Source organism: Epinephelus moara, chromosome 14, assembly GCF_006386435.1.
Source record: "Epinephelus moara isolate mb chromosome 14, YSFRI_EMoa_1.0, whole genome shotgun sequence".
Classification (NCBI taxonomy): Eukaryota; Metazoa; Chordata; class Actinopteri; order Perciformes; family Serranidae; genus Epinephelus; species Epinephelus moara.
Window position 1 is genome coordinate 28,926,427 of NC_065519.1, and position 15,210 is coordinate 28,941,636.

General features: G+C 40.5%; 1 protein-coding gene across 1 annotated transcript in view; it reads left to right on the plus strand.

Annotated features, from left to right (window-relative positions):
• sntg2 (syntrophin, gamma 2) overlaps positions 1-15,210 on the plus strand; it is a 143,550-nt gene that overhangs the window by 54,113 nt on the left and 74,227 nt on the right. The window contains exon 9 of the mRNA XM_050062315.1: positions 6,784-6,908. Within this exon, the coding sequence (XP_049918272.1) occupies positions 6,784-6,908 (125 nt within the window). The remainder of the gene's footprint in view (positions 1-6,783; positions 6,909-15,210) is intronic.

A 15,210-nucleotide genomic window follows, 5' to 3' on the forward strand; every position in this document is an offset into this window, starting at 1 on the left:
ACACTGTTGCAGACCAAGTACACCCCTTCATGGCAACGGCAATCCCTGATGGCAGTCCCACCCTCAGCAGGACGATGTGCCATGCCACACTGTAAAAACTGCTCAGGAATGGCCTGAGGAACGTGACAAAGAGCTCAAGGCATCAACTTGGCCTCCAAAGTCCCTAGATTCCAAACAGATTGAGCATCCGTTGGACGTGCAACTACCCTGCCTTGTTACCCACAAGGGCTCAGAGGATCTGCCACCAACGCTCTTGTGCCAGACACCACAGGACACCCCCAGAGATCATTTGTCCATTCCGTGACAGGTCAGAGCCAAGTATGATCCACAGTATGACCTCTTTGGATCAGTACCAGTGCACCCCATGGATGCTTGAAATTGGGGGCCAGGCTGATACCTTGGGCTCTTTGTCACATTCCTTAGGCCATTCCTGAGCATTTTTTAGGGTGTGACAGGGCACACTGTCCTGCTAGGGGGGCGCTGCTTATGTGGAATGCCATTGTCATTAGGGGGTGTATTTAGTCGGCAACAGTGTTGTAGCATCAACATGAATGCCAGAATCAAAGGTTTTCCAATTGTAATGAGATGATCAATGTTATTCACTTCACCAGTCAGTGGTTTTAATGTTGTCACTGACTGGTACATATTGCCTTGACTTACCTTTGCATTTTTTTTCTTTGTAAAGGATGTCCTTGCTGTTGTACACTAATCACCCATTATTTCAGTTAGTTATACAAATCCTTCAAGCCATTGTCTAATAGAAAACTTTGGCACAAAAGAGTTTGAATGAGAGACACTGTTAACAAGCGGCACAGAGTGGCCTATCAGACGTAATATGAGCAGTAGACTGCTAATATAGGAAAACAAGTGTTGGCCATTATAGTGATAGTGTATTACTGTAAAGTGCATTCTAAAGTAATTTGACGTCCTGCTTGCCATAATGTGTATTGCCATCATCAGGAACCACCCATAACCCCAGAGCACAGCTTTGAAAAGCAAAGCTGTTTTCATACCACATTAACACATTTATTATTGCTATAAACCAGGCACCTTTAAGCTGCAATTTCAGCTTCTTCTAATGCTCATTATTGACTAGGAAAAGGCTAAATGCACCTGTGTGTTTGCCACAGTCAGAAGCTCATACTGCAGGCTCAAGGCTTTCAAAAAATCCATTATAAAGAGCTCACGGAGACAAACCGCTGCCAAGATAAATGTAATCCATCAATTTAAACAGCAAGTGTATTTTTCCTTAACACGCCCTCATAACACCACAACACATCAAGAGGCATTGTTTGTCCATCTTTTTTTATCCACTTTGGGTCCATTTTTTGCTGGACCCACTTGTGTGTGTGTGAAGTGTGGAAAGGTAGCAAAATATTTTCTTTTTTGTTTGTTTCCTGTGCATGTGTCTGTATACAGTGAAGACAGAAAATTAATGCTTATGACCTCATATATTGTCATTATACTGCCAACTTTATTTATTTTTTTAATGCCTTCATGCCAGTGATAGCTGTGGCAGGAGGCATTAGTTTTCAGATTGTCTGTCTGTACATCCATGCATCCATCGACATCCATCATCCATACATTTGTCCATCCTATTCTCTTAAATGGGATATCTCAAGAACACCTAGAGGAGATTTCTTTAAATTTGGCACCAGTGTCCACGTGGACTCAATGATGAACTGATTAGACTGTGGTGGTCATAGATCAAAGGTCAAGGTCATTATGACCTTGTTTGTCCATTTTTTTTAATGCAGTACCTCAAGAACACTGTGAGGGATTATGTGGCATAAGCATGGACTCAACGATGAACTGATTGAAAATTGATGGTCAGAGATCAAGGTCATTGTGACCTTGTGCCGGTCTCATTCTCATGAATACAATATCTCATGAAGACCTTCAGGGAGTTTTCTCAATTTTGCTACAAACATCCACTTGGACCTATGAATGAACTAATTAGAATTTGGAGGTGAAAGGTCAAGGTCACTGTGACCTCACAAAACATGTTTTGTTCATTTGTTCAATTCATCTAATTAAAATTATGACCAAATTTCACACAAATGTCTAATAGAATAAAACGATGACATTTTAATTGGGTCCTACAGCACACTCTGACAGTGGATATCGAGAAGTTGATTACTTGCGTTTGCGCCCACTCAGTCCTTTATAATGTGTTGCTGTTCGGTTACAGAGACCAAAATAAAAAGAGTGAGGCTTGGGACTGCGTTGTGGAGGTAGTTGGTTGGTCTTGTGAGTTCTAAAGTGTGTAATGTTAGTAATAGAGGAGAGAATTGTAGGCTAATGTTGTGACGTAGCATGCAAGCCTTCCTTGCTTGGATTTGAATGGGATGACAAACAGCAAAGCAAAGCATCTGACTGACTTTTTGACTGGACAACAGCAAGCAGCAACTACGCTGCTTTCAAGCCAGTAGTACGCTTTGCGGCTCCTTTAAATTGACAAGCATGATCGAACATTCGAATGATTCACGTGATGAGCGACTAGAGCCCAAAGCTGCCACAAATATTTTTGACAGTTGTGCTTCTTTTTTTTTAAAGATATTTTTTGGGCCATTTTGCCTTTAATGGACAGGACAGGTAAGCGTGAAGGGGGAGAGAGAGGGGATGACATGCAGCAAAGGGCCACAGGCTGGATTCGAACCCGGGCCGCTGCGGCAACAGCCTTGTACATGGGGCGCCTGCTCTACCACTAAGCCACCGATGCTCCCAGTTGTGTTTCTTGAGCGTCCGTGAGAGACTTTGCCTCGTGCGCTGAGGCATACAAATTTTAGGTTTAAATATGGGGCATTGTCTCATTAAATATGCCCTAATTTGCCTACATTTTCATAACCGAATTCTGAACATTGGTTTAAGCCAGGTCCAAAAGTCTTGTTTAATTTTGACATATTCAGAGTCAAAGGTTTTGGCAGAATCTTTTTTCACACAGCCATATTAAGTCAATTTTGCCTTTTTTTTTAAACAATAAAATGATATTTAAATAGAGCTCTAGATGATGTATCAATAAACCCCTCTGTTAAAAACTAACTTAAATGAACACCTAAATGAGTATTCCACCAGTCTAAAAAAGGACATGATTTTTCATTGAAGCTACATATTGATGTAGGAAAAAAAGTGAGGGTAATTGAACATTTTGAAATATCAAAAGCAAAAGTGTGTTCAGTTTAATGCAGAGCTGGCTCATATCTTAAGTACATAACCAGAAACACTGGGAAAAAAAATATAATGTGGCTGTCACTGCTCTGGAGCCTCATTTTATAGCCATTGTGGGAGGCATACACCACCTCCCACACAGAAATTGGTCTGTAAAATCTGTAAAAATAAACTTGATGAGTAAATGTGCACACCTGTAGGGAAGCTCTGACCCATGCCGACAAACATTTTGTAGACAGGGCAAATTGGCCATGCAGACGGTGAGGTATTGGATTGAAGCAACATTGTAGAAATTAAATCATTATACACTGAACAACTTAAACATAACACTTTTGTTTTTGCTCTATTTTTTGCTTTTTAAGTTAAAGATTTAAGACTTTTTTTATGCACTCAACAGATATCTCTCTCATCTTGATCACAAATTTGTTCAAATCAATATTCATGAGCACTTCTCCATCCAGCTGGCTGGTGTGGCATATCAGGATGCTAACAGGATCATTACTACACAGGTGTGCCTTGGGATGATCATTTTACTACCATAGGATGTTTCCAATGCTATTTCCCTGAATTTGGCTGAACATCCAACCGGCCTCAGAACAGCACATGTAGGTTGGGATGAGGAACTGATTGATTTAACTAATTCAATTTATTTTAATTAGTGGAGTATGGCTGCTTGTATGCAAAGTGTCCCAAGATAAATTTTGATATGATTTAGTGTCTATTAATAAAACTGACTTGACATTGATGTGACTACTTAACTTAATGTCACGCAACACTTGGAGATCCACTATCATAAACATTCAAACCAGCAGTGTCACTTCTGCTTGTGCACACACAAACATTGGGTATGTTTACATGCACACTAATATTCCACTATTTTTCTGAATATGACACTATTCTGAATTTCATGTAAACAGCATATTCAGTTTGGATATTCTGAATTAGGCCTCACTCTGATTGTAGCATTTTCTGATTAAGACATGTAGAACATGCCAGTATTCTTTGGGTTTAATAGCATTTTATGGATATATATACAGGGCATTCAGAATATGTCTCAAATAGTATTTTTAGTACAGTTTGTGACACATGGTGTCTGTTCAGTTTACAGTCAGCTCTGTGTGCCATCATGGATACGTTGTACACCAGGGGTGTCCAAACATTTTTGAATGGGGGCCAGATAAAACAACATGAAAATACCTGGGGGCCAACTGATTCTCGCGGCAAATTGGTTTAAAAAAAAAAAAAGTGAGACAAATGCAACCATTTTTATCTTTTTAATGAACTATTACTATGTGATGCCTGTCTACAAACTGTATGATAGTCCTATATGTGAGGTGAAGGGTAAAAATGGGAAGTGATCTTGCTTGATTAAACATTATTGTATAAAAGGCCACATATGGTATATTTTGAAAGTCAAGCTGAGGGCTGATTAAAATTGGTCTGCGGGCCACAACTGGCCCCCGGGCCAGACTTTGGACATGCCTGTTGTACACAAACCTGCTGATAAAACAGTTTGCAAGGCTGTGGGGTAGAGATGCATGCCCAAACACAAGGCCCACATTACTGGTCAGACGCAGAAACACCTCTACTTTTAAACATATTGGGCCTCATTCACAAACAGTGCGTACGCACAAATCCGGGATTCATCAATATTTTCTTACCCGAATTTGTATTTACTCTGCGAACAAATTTAGAACTGCCTCAGACCATGCGTACGCACAAATGAGGAAGGCCGAACTGACTTAGAAAATGCAAACATACCTTTTAAGTACATGCAGAGTCTATAAAACCACATTCATGAAAAAGAGATTTAATTAACATTTTTTAAAATAATTAATTTACTAATATATTGGCCAAATGGATTAAATTACCATGAAATTGACACACGTTCACCCTCATCATTGTGACAATTAAAATATTAACAATAACATGAACAGAAAAACTATCACTCCATCAGCGTGCAGATGATCTGTAATGCCGACTGCCATATCCTTAAGGCTGTGGCCCGCTGGCCAGGAGGCACCCACGACTCATTTATTTTGCAAAACAGTACAGTGGGAATGCGTTTGGAGGCAGGGGCTGTGAGAAGTGGATGGCTTGTTGGTGAGCATCTTTTGTTCTAGTCTTTTATTTCAATTGTTTTAAGTTAGTATTTTCAGTAAGTCTCTATTCCGTTAATGTTAAAATGTTATATTGTTTGGGTGACCGGGCATATGGCCTTAAAACATGGCTGATGACACCATACGCAAACCCTGAAACCCCTCAAGAGGTGCGCTATAATAACATACATGCCCACACACGCGCCGTAGAGCGCACTTTTGGCGTGCTTAAGGGCCGTTGGATGTGTTTGGATCAGATACGGCCGGTGGCAAACTACTTTATACCCCTGAGAAGGTGTGCAAGATCATCCTGGCATGCTGTGTCCTCCACAATCTTACAATGACCCATGGCATTCCTGTAAGACCCGGCGCCATCGCTTCTAACAAACTGTGAAATTTACTACTTCTCTCCTCGCGTAACCGCTTCCTTCATTCATGAATCAACTCTAGGCAAGCGGTTTCCTTATATGGAGAAATGGGGGCGTGGTAGTATGCTGATTGCAGATCGCGGACACGCGCCTGTCAATTTAGAATGGTTCTGATTTACTAACATATGCACGGTGGTGAGAACAAAATTGGCCGGTACGCACGTGTCATGAATCCGACGGTGATTTTGCGCAAGTACTTATTTTTTGCGGAGAGTAAGAACATTTCTGCGCAGATATTAGTGAATGAGGCCCAATGTGAGACTTGGATATCAACAGGTTTTTGGATATGCGCAAATATTGTAACACTAACCTTTTCAAGAAGGTGGTTAACAAAATGAAAGTGGGAGGCTTGGTCGCATGGTCGAACAAGTCTGGCAAATCTTTGAAAACAATCCTGGCACAAGCGGCGGCTGACATGATAAATGACATGTTAGGGCACGGACTACCGCGGCTGCATGTAAACAGGAATATTGGCGGAATATTCATTTTCATTAGCCATGTAAACAGCTTAGTAAGAATATTGTCTTTTTGGGAAAAAAGGCAAAAACTGGGAGATTTTGTGTATATAAACAGTTATTTAATGTGGCTTTTCACAGACGTTTATAAACGAGGCCCCTGCTGTCTGCTCCATTAACAAATAATGCCCCCCTGCTGAGATGAAGCAAGGGGACTGGTCTCTACACATAAAACAAAAAGTTAAAATAATTGATAGCGGTACATTTGATAATTGGGCACACAAATGTGCTGCTGTATTGTATGTAAGTAATGTATGTAATGTATTTTGGAAAGTTATCCTGTGACATCAGGTAAGACAAAACTGGAGTAAATAAACAGTGGTAGCTTCTGAGTGTATACAGTAGCAGATCAGGCCTTTCATTAGTCAGTAATGGTGCAGGTGTTATCTTTAAAGGAATTTTTAGTGTCAAAAGGATGTCATTTTGATGTCTACATACAGTACAGCTGATTAACCCAGGTTAAGAAAGGAATTCTGTGTTCCTGTATAAGGGGCAAGTGTTGGCATCCACACCACCTCCTTAATGATCAAAAGCAGCTTGAAGCTCATTGCATATTTCGTGTATTCCACGCAGGCTCCATCACCTCCTTTGCCCTCAGCTAATGAACCAAAGTATGAGAAGCGCTGGCTGGATGCCGTCTCCCTCCCCTTGTTGATGGCCAGAGTCTCCAGATACAAAGCTGGCACAGATAAATTAAGGTAAGGGTAATCCAGCATGATATAATTCACCTCTAAGGTACACAGTTCACTGTGCACAGTTGTTGGCTTAGCAAGCACTTTCCATTTAAGCGAGAGGACGTTAATGCCAATATCTATGCACGGGCATAAACGGCTTAAAAGGTCACTGCAGCTGTGAGGCCCAGGCTCAGAAGGTGTGACTGTGAGAACACTGGTCGAGCTTGTAAATGCATTTGATTATTATGGCTGTCCTTTTTGTATTGATTTTCATGTGTACAGTAGTTTCACAGTTGTTTCCTTCAGAAGCTTTTTTAATCAGTACTTTTATTTCTAAACTGTGAAACAAACAAACAAAAAAGCCTAGGAGGTGTATTGTTTGACAGAAATTACAGATGGTGCACCAAACATTTGGTAGTCATAACTTAACGATCCCATTTAGCTTGCTAATATACAAGGCTGAATCATATTCAGTCATTCCATCTCACTCCTATTTGTGTTTGTTAGATTAACAAATAAGGGGTTATCTTTGGGTCTTAGAAACCAAGCCAATGCAGAAGTGCCTTAAATCTGCATTCTTTCCAATGGCACACTATGGGTGACTCCACTGGTTGCATAAAAAGGACAATTGTCGTCTATGAGAAAATGACCCTACTTCTCACTTGATTTATTACCTCAGTAAAAAAAAATTCTAATGAGTATATAGTTTAATCAGTAGTCTCAAGTCTTCTTCAACAAAGCATGATTTTTATTTTGTAAGTTATGGTCCAGTTTAGACTAAAATAGATGATAAAGTGGGGTTAGCTTTAGGGCATGGCTAGCTTGTGATTGAAAAGGCAGTGTCCATGGGTTCTCAGTCCAGCCCAATTGCTAGAATAAATTTTGGCATTGTATGTTTCTACAAACCACAGATTTGTGGTTAAATTTGTACATTATTATGTAGTGCATACATTAAAACTTTTCAATAACCATGGAGTTAACATGTGGTTATAGGTTTAGGCACAAAAGCCAATTGGTCATGGTTAGGAAAAAACAATGTTTGGCTTAGAATACCCACTCTTGGTGGGCGTATCCTGGCTAGAAATGCAGTGTTGTCTCAGTAAAAAATAAATTAAGCATAGCATTAGTTCAGGCAGGACATATTCAGCTCACATCCCAGCTACATCAGCTGATCTCAAACAGCCCAATCAACTGATGGATCAGCTGATTGATCACATGATTCCTTTCTATGCAGCCAATTAGCAAATCTCATTCAGGGCACCCTATTTAATCTGCTTTGGCCAGCCCACTGTTGCTGCTTCCTCTGCAAGCCGGTTTGCAATCTGCCTCCACCTCAGCTCCTCCTTTTCATGTCTGACTTACTAATGTTATTTCTGTTTGTCTTTGATGCTGTTCTGTTCTGTTCCTGGGAGGTCTTTGCTGCTGCCCTCCTGCCGTAGGCTTTCCATGTAGGCACATGGAAAGGCAGGGAGGTTTGCTCTCTCAGCCTTAGGCTTTCCTTGTATGTGTGTGGAAGGCAGAGAGGTGTGCTCGCTCCCCCTTAGGCTGCGTAGTTCCCACGGAAAGGTAGAGAGGCCCCAGATTAGAGCAATTCCACCAAAGATAATACTGCAAATGAAAATAAAGTTTTCTTTGACTAAAGTGGTCCTCAATTAACTGCTTTTAATGGCAGTATCCCCGGTGGAAAGACAACAACTGGTCGCTAAAAAACAACCACTTTTGATGGCAAAAACGCTGCTGAAAACGCAGCGACAGTTCTGTAACAAACAACCAGTTTTACTGTTGGTTGGTTTCGAACAGTGGTCTGCAGCTTGGCAGGCATCACACCAAGATGACACACCATCCACCATCCCTTCCATCCTGTGAAGATGAAGTCAGCTTATATGCATGTTATCTTGGCTATGTCAATTTAGAAATGTTGCTCTGATTTGTATGAAATGTACAATTGTAATGTAGCCATGGTGTGCAGGAACATAGAATGCAAGCATTGTTCTCTAGTGACTGGTCACTTCTGGCTCCAAAAACCCAAGATGGCGAAGGCCAAAGTGACAACCTCAAGTAGTCCACAAACCAATGGGTGATGTCACAGTGGCTACATCCACTTCTTTAATACAGTCTGTGCTCATGACAGTCACTAATTACAGAATTGTTGTCAAAGTCTGACAAGGAGAGATTAACAACATTAGAAAGATTTTTTTTTATCATATTTTATATTTGGGTAACTTTCCTGGTTTAAATCCAACCTTATTGTAACCATTTGGTTTTAATAATATACTGATATTCAAAGTTAAAGTGCAGTAAAGTGTTTATGGTTGGAGTAACTATGGATAGTTTAATTAAAGCTTTCCTAAATTATTATTAATGTTGGAAATAATTTACTGTAGACAGTTTTCTTCATCATTTCTTTCACTCTTGCTGAGCAGAAGTCTTTTACTCTTGAGGGTTTGCCTAGCTGCACAATTTAAGAATTGCAGGTACGTTATGATAAAAAAATAATGCACTGCTGAGTTAATTAGAAATGTTTATTAAACTTGTTTATTGGATACCTCATTGGGTATTATCCAATTTAAAGTCATAGGCAGCTGCCTATGATAAGAGAAACTCACATTCTACTGCAGGAGGAAATGTTACGGTTAATTTCAGCACAGCAGCTCCAGTTCAACACTGTTTTTCAAATAAGTCCACTTAAGTCTGCTGAAATTTAAACCTGTGGTTACTGTCATTAGAGTACAAGAGAATGGAGGAGAGGGCTCCAATCAAATGTTGGATCATTGATAATGAAAGACATTATGGTAATTATAACCATGATAACATTTATCATAATTACTACCATCATGGATAAATAGATTGACATGGTTATTGTATGATTTTTAAAAACATCAAATGGAACCGTATAGGTGCATAAAAAAAATACACCTTAATGTGATTGATTTATAGCTTTTGAGTCAGTGCAACAGTACAATATATATAACTGTAGAGACAAGGTATTCTAAAACAAAACTACTGAATACATTTTCATCATCATAAAGTCATCTACTGTGCAAAACTGTCGCCATTTCATCAGACCGAATATGCCAGCCTGAAAAGGTGTGTTTTCAGAAGGGATTTGAAAGTGGAGAAATAATCAATACTGCAAATGTCTTGTGGGAGAGAGTTCCAAAGGTGGGGGGCAAACGGCTGAAGGTTGTAGACCCCATGTTAATAAAGTGGGCAGATGGTTAGGTGAATTGGATTGCAGAGGAGGATCTGAGAGTACGGGAGAGTGTGTAGATATAAAGTAGTTCAGAAGGATACAGAGGGGGAGTGTTATGAAGGGCCTTAAAGGTGAGAAGCTGAACCTTGAAATCAATATGATATTTAACAGGAAGCCAGTGAAGCTGTTGAGGAACAGCAGTGATATGATCTCTGGAGGTATTTCTACTAATGATACAGGCAGCTGAAGCCTGGACCAATTGTAGTTTATGAAGACACTGAAGACCAAAGAGGACAGAACTGCAATAGTCAGTATGGGATGTAACCAAAGTGTGAATCACAGTGGGTGTGCTTTCCAGTCATTGTAAGTGACTATTGAAGGCAATTAATATTACATGAAAGTATGCTGATCGAGTAACATTGTTGATGTGTGCCTCAAAAGACAACATACTGTCCAGGATGACACCCAGACTCTTAAGGCTTGCACATACTCTTAGTACTGAATGTCAACGGACGGCTGTGGTCACACGGTCAAGCACGCAGTTCTATTCATAGTATAATTCAGGGTCTGCATCAGCCCGTCCACCCACTGCTGACATCTGGTGAAAGTGAAGCTAAAGCCCAGTTCAGGCCAGTGACGAGACGAAACCCTTTTGGAACATTCCAGAGAAAAGTTGCAGCGGTGTAAACTGGCTGACCTGAGCTCGACTCAAGCTGGCTGATGTTGGTTTTAGAACAAGATTCACAGTGTGCCCGCATTGGATGGTAGGTTGCTGCTGCTGCTGCTGCTGCTCACTGTATGTGCCTATGGCAAGTAGTTGCCTGTTGCAACTTGTCTTGTTGCAATTTTTTGGTCTGAACTGGGCTTACGAAGATGCTGCTGGGTCTGGAGTAAATAGAAGAACGTAAAACTAACTTTACCATGGTCAGGTAGCTGTGGCTGGCTTGACTCAAGTGGTTTGGGCTTGATTGGAGTTTGGAACGAAATTGGAGCAAGTGCAGTTGATAAGCTTGCTCAGTGTACGGTCCACATGGTCACAAAAACTGGGCTGCACACTGATGTCCGCTTAAGGGGCCATGGGGACCCCTGTCGACATGGGTGGATGATGACACTTTCGTCACCTGGACCAAAACACCCCTCACAGACACATGCACACAGAAGCTATCAATTAGCCCTACTTATGGACTGGATGATCATAAAGTAAATTAAAAACTCAATATGAAATTTAAAACATATCCACTGTCAAACAGCTGCTATTTATCCGTAGCACCGTCCACATCACTGTCTGAGGAGTGCTCAAATACCTCAGGAAAGACTTCCTCTCTGCCCCCAGGCTTTATTTGGATAAAACACCATCACTGTAATACTAATTCTGCCAGATGTTAAGTCCAATCAACAGTTTAATGACTGCTTGGTGAGGAGTGAAATATTGAAGAAATGTATTGATGAGATTTGGAGCTTAGTCGCACTAAACTCTAACAACCCAGTGCTGAATCAGGAATAGCAGAGTTCAGTCAGAGAAGCCCTGGAGGCAGAGAGCATGTCAATATCAGAGTCTGCTCTACAAAACATGGCTGACAGGATGTATCAGAATGCACAAACACAGATGTTAACAGGGGTCAACAGCTGAGAATCTCTGACAAGATGATCTCAGAAGAACATGGTCAGACTGGTTGGTTGGGTAGTTGGATAATTTATGATAATCTTTTCTGTTCTTATTCTAGTACCATAATGATCTGTGGCCAAAGGAAATGTGATTATATGAATGACAGATACAAAATAGTATGTCATGAAAAACTATTTGAAATTTATGAAAACACAAACAACAACTGAGGGTTGTTGTGGTTTTAAACCTTAAACACTGAACATTCTGTTGCCTTTTACATTTGCCAGAACACAAGTGAATTTTATCCCTTGTTTGTTTACATGACAGATGAGAGATGACAGTTGTGAGATTAGGGGAGAGGGAGATGGGCAGTGACATGAAACAAAGGACTTCAGCCGGATGCCAAGTGGCTTCATTGTTGGCACCTTAACTCCTAGGCCACAAGTTTTTTTTTTTTTTCATGAAATCATAAAATATGTAGGACATTTGCTCATCATAGTCAGAGTGGAAATAATCCTCTGCTGCTCAAACATTAGGTCTGTTTGAGGTCAAGTGCTCCTTTATTCTTTTTAATCGCAGATCTGACTTGTATAGTATTATTCAGTTAGCAAATTGGCACAAGAAAGTTCATTCTTATGTAGTTACTAGTCCATACCCATTGAGTGCACAGTTGCCCACGTACAGTTTCACATGGTGTGTGTTTGGGATACAGGTCATAGGAAATTACAGATTAAATAGTCAGTTGAACCCATTAAGAAGAGCAATGTATTCAGACAGAGTTTTTGTGAATTTGATAGTACGATTGCTTTATTGAAAGTACAGTAGTACCATTGCCAATAGTGGGATAGATAGTGGGCTACAACTGTACATTAGTAGTTGAGATAGCACGTTGAAAGGCAGATAGTTAAAGTGTTTATATATTGACTTAAAAGTGGGGCGCACTGGTAGGATGACTGACAGACAGAATGACACAGTGACAGTTTCTGTGATTATGTACAGCATACCATACCATGACTTAGTCACACCAAAAATAAAAAAAAAAACAACAGCATTCGGCCACAGGGGGAGCCACTGCGATCGGTCGCATTTTAGCCATTTTTAAGCATTTTTCTGTTGTTATAGCGCCACCCAGTTACCAATTACAGTTACATTTCTCCAGTCACCTTGAGGCGTCCTGTTCTACATATCTACCAAGTTTAGTAAAAATCTATATGGCGGTTAGGCCTAGATAAGAAATTAGCTCTCTAGCGCCCCCATTTTGTTTGATGGGGTCAATAATGGAGGGGTCCCCTCAGATTATGTGTGGTCATATGCCTACAAAGTTGCGTGGTGATCGGTGAAACCCTTGAGATGTTATACACCTTTATGTGATGAGCCATGCCCTCCGCAATATTCATTGCCTTATAGAAGCTCAGTTTTAGTAAGTTTTCCAACTTTTGCCAAGAGGGAACTTTAGATATTGGTCCCTAGATTATGTTCACCGAGTTTCATGCAGATCGGTCAAACTTCCTAGGAAGAGATTGATTTTAAGTGTTTTTCAAAAAATTCAAAATATAGATTCAAAAATCTATATAACAGGAAGTTATGGGTTCTTGAGGCAAATTTGTTCCTCATGAGGAGAGGCATCTCTGTGCAAAGTTTCATGTCTCTACGACATACAGGGCATGAGATATGCCCATTCAAAGTTTGCAATTTCAATCAGTTGCTATAGCGCCCCCCTTTGGCCAATTGATGTAATATTGCTTCATTCACATCCTCCCATGACCCTCTACCACTGTGCCAAATTTCACATGGATTGACCAAGTCAGTGAGCAGAAAAATGTGGGACACACCCACACACCCACAGACAGAGTTTTCATCATTATATTGTAAGATAGTCAAAAGCAGATTCATTGGACCTTTTGCATTTAATTCAGTTATTTTATTTTCAGATTTTTTTTTTTTCAAACAGTTAATGTAAGAAACTCATGCTTTTTACTCTGGAATTCAAATCTTATGGTTTCACTTCATCCTAAAATGGACATGTGCCCAGGGTGAAGCTTGTTAACAAATAAATAATGTTGTGTTGTGGGGCTTTTGTTTATCAGGTATTATGTTCTCTAATGTATTTATTTATGTGTTATATCTCTATCAAGACCTCTACACCAGGACTTAATACAGTAAAATTTGGGGCAAAAATTAATACATTCAGTGGAAAGAAAGGCAAAATTAAACTGTGCGAACTCACACTCTGAGGGGACAGCTGGAATAATAGATAAATGGATAAAGGGAACTAGATACAGCGTTGGAGGTGGGGCTCTGTTCATTCCTATCAAAGGTGCTCAGTGGCACATGAAGCCAAAAAATGTAAACTGCAGGGTATGAAATTACCCGGATGATCATCACTGCTTCCACACTGTGGAAGGGCCTTAAGACATTATGTGATGGATGTGAATCCACTGTTTGGCCTTTAAAGGGAAATTGGCTCTAAAGCCCATAGATTTTAAAAATAAGAAGATACTGGATGCTAAGTTGGTGCCTATTCATTCCAATGGAGTTGCTCACCTGGCGCATACGCCAATACAGTTTTCTAGCTTTCGAGGTTAACTTCCACGGTATGTGGCCCACTGAAGATGTGCAGTAGTGTTTTGCCTGCTGGCCACTCCCGCGAGTTCCCGCTCAGCTCATAAACTTTATATTGTGATGATGATGTTTTAAAATCGCTTCTCTCAGTTTGAGGAAAGTTTTACAAATTGAAAACCACCATGGCTCCAAACTTAGGAATGAAAAGACTCATAATTGACTTTGTTTGCAGTTTTGAGGTTAACAGTTTTAAAGATGTTTCTTTTACAGTGGTGGTCTATAGCGAAAATGCTTTTTGATAATGCTTTTGGATTTTTTTTCACTGCAATACAGCGAGTGGCCACAGGGAAATATTGGCTGCAAGGCTGAGCTTCTTTTCTGGGGGCCTGGGATGGACAGCCAGAGAAATCAAAATACAGGAAGCTATCTCAGCTCACTAGCTGCATTGCCCCACTCACTTTTATTTAACTGTCTCTTTTGGAGTAAAAACTGTTCGACAACATAACAATGGTTTGCAGATAGTTATGAGAAAGTAGTTAATGGTACAAATATGTCTTAAGAATACACTGTGTATTCCTTTTAGCAACCAAATTAAGCTAACGAGCTAATACGTTTGCTAACTGGCTGTTAGCTCAGAAAGCTTCTCTCTCCTCAATAACTTTTAATGTAACACAATGGTGTGCAGTGACAGGGAATAAACAGGACAGTAGAGAGGAAATAGAGAGGAGCTCTTGGAGCTATTAGGCCCGTTTCCACCACAGGAACTTCGGGGTAATTTTCCGGGGCCGGGGCCGTTGGTGCGTGTCTCCACTGCAGGAACCTCCCCCGAAGGACAGAGTTCCGGAACTTTTACAGGGGCTAAACAAGTCCCTGCCTCGGAGTAGGTTCTCAGAACGGCCCCGAAAGACTCCTGGCTGGGACTTGGGGATTACTTGGTGCTGATTAGATATACTCAAGGAGGGATG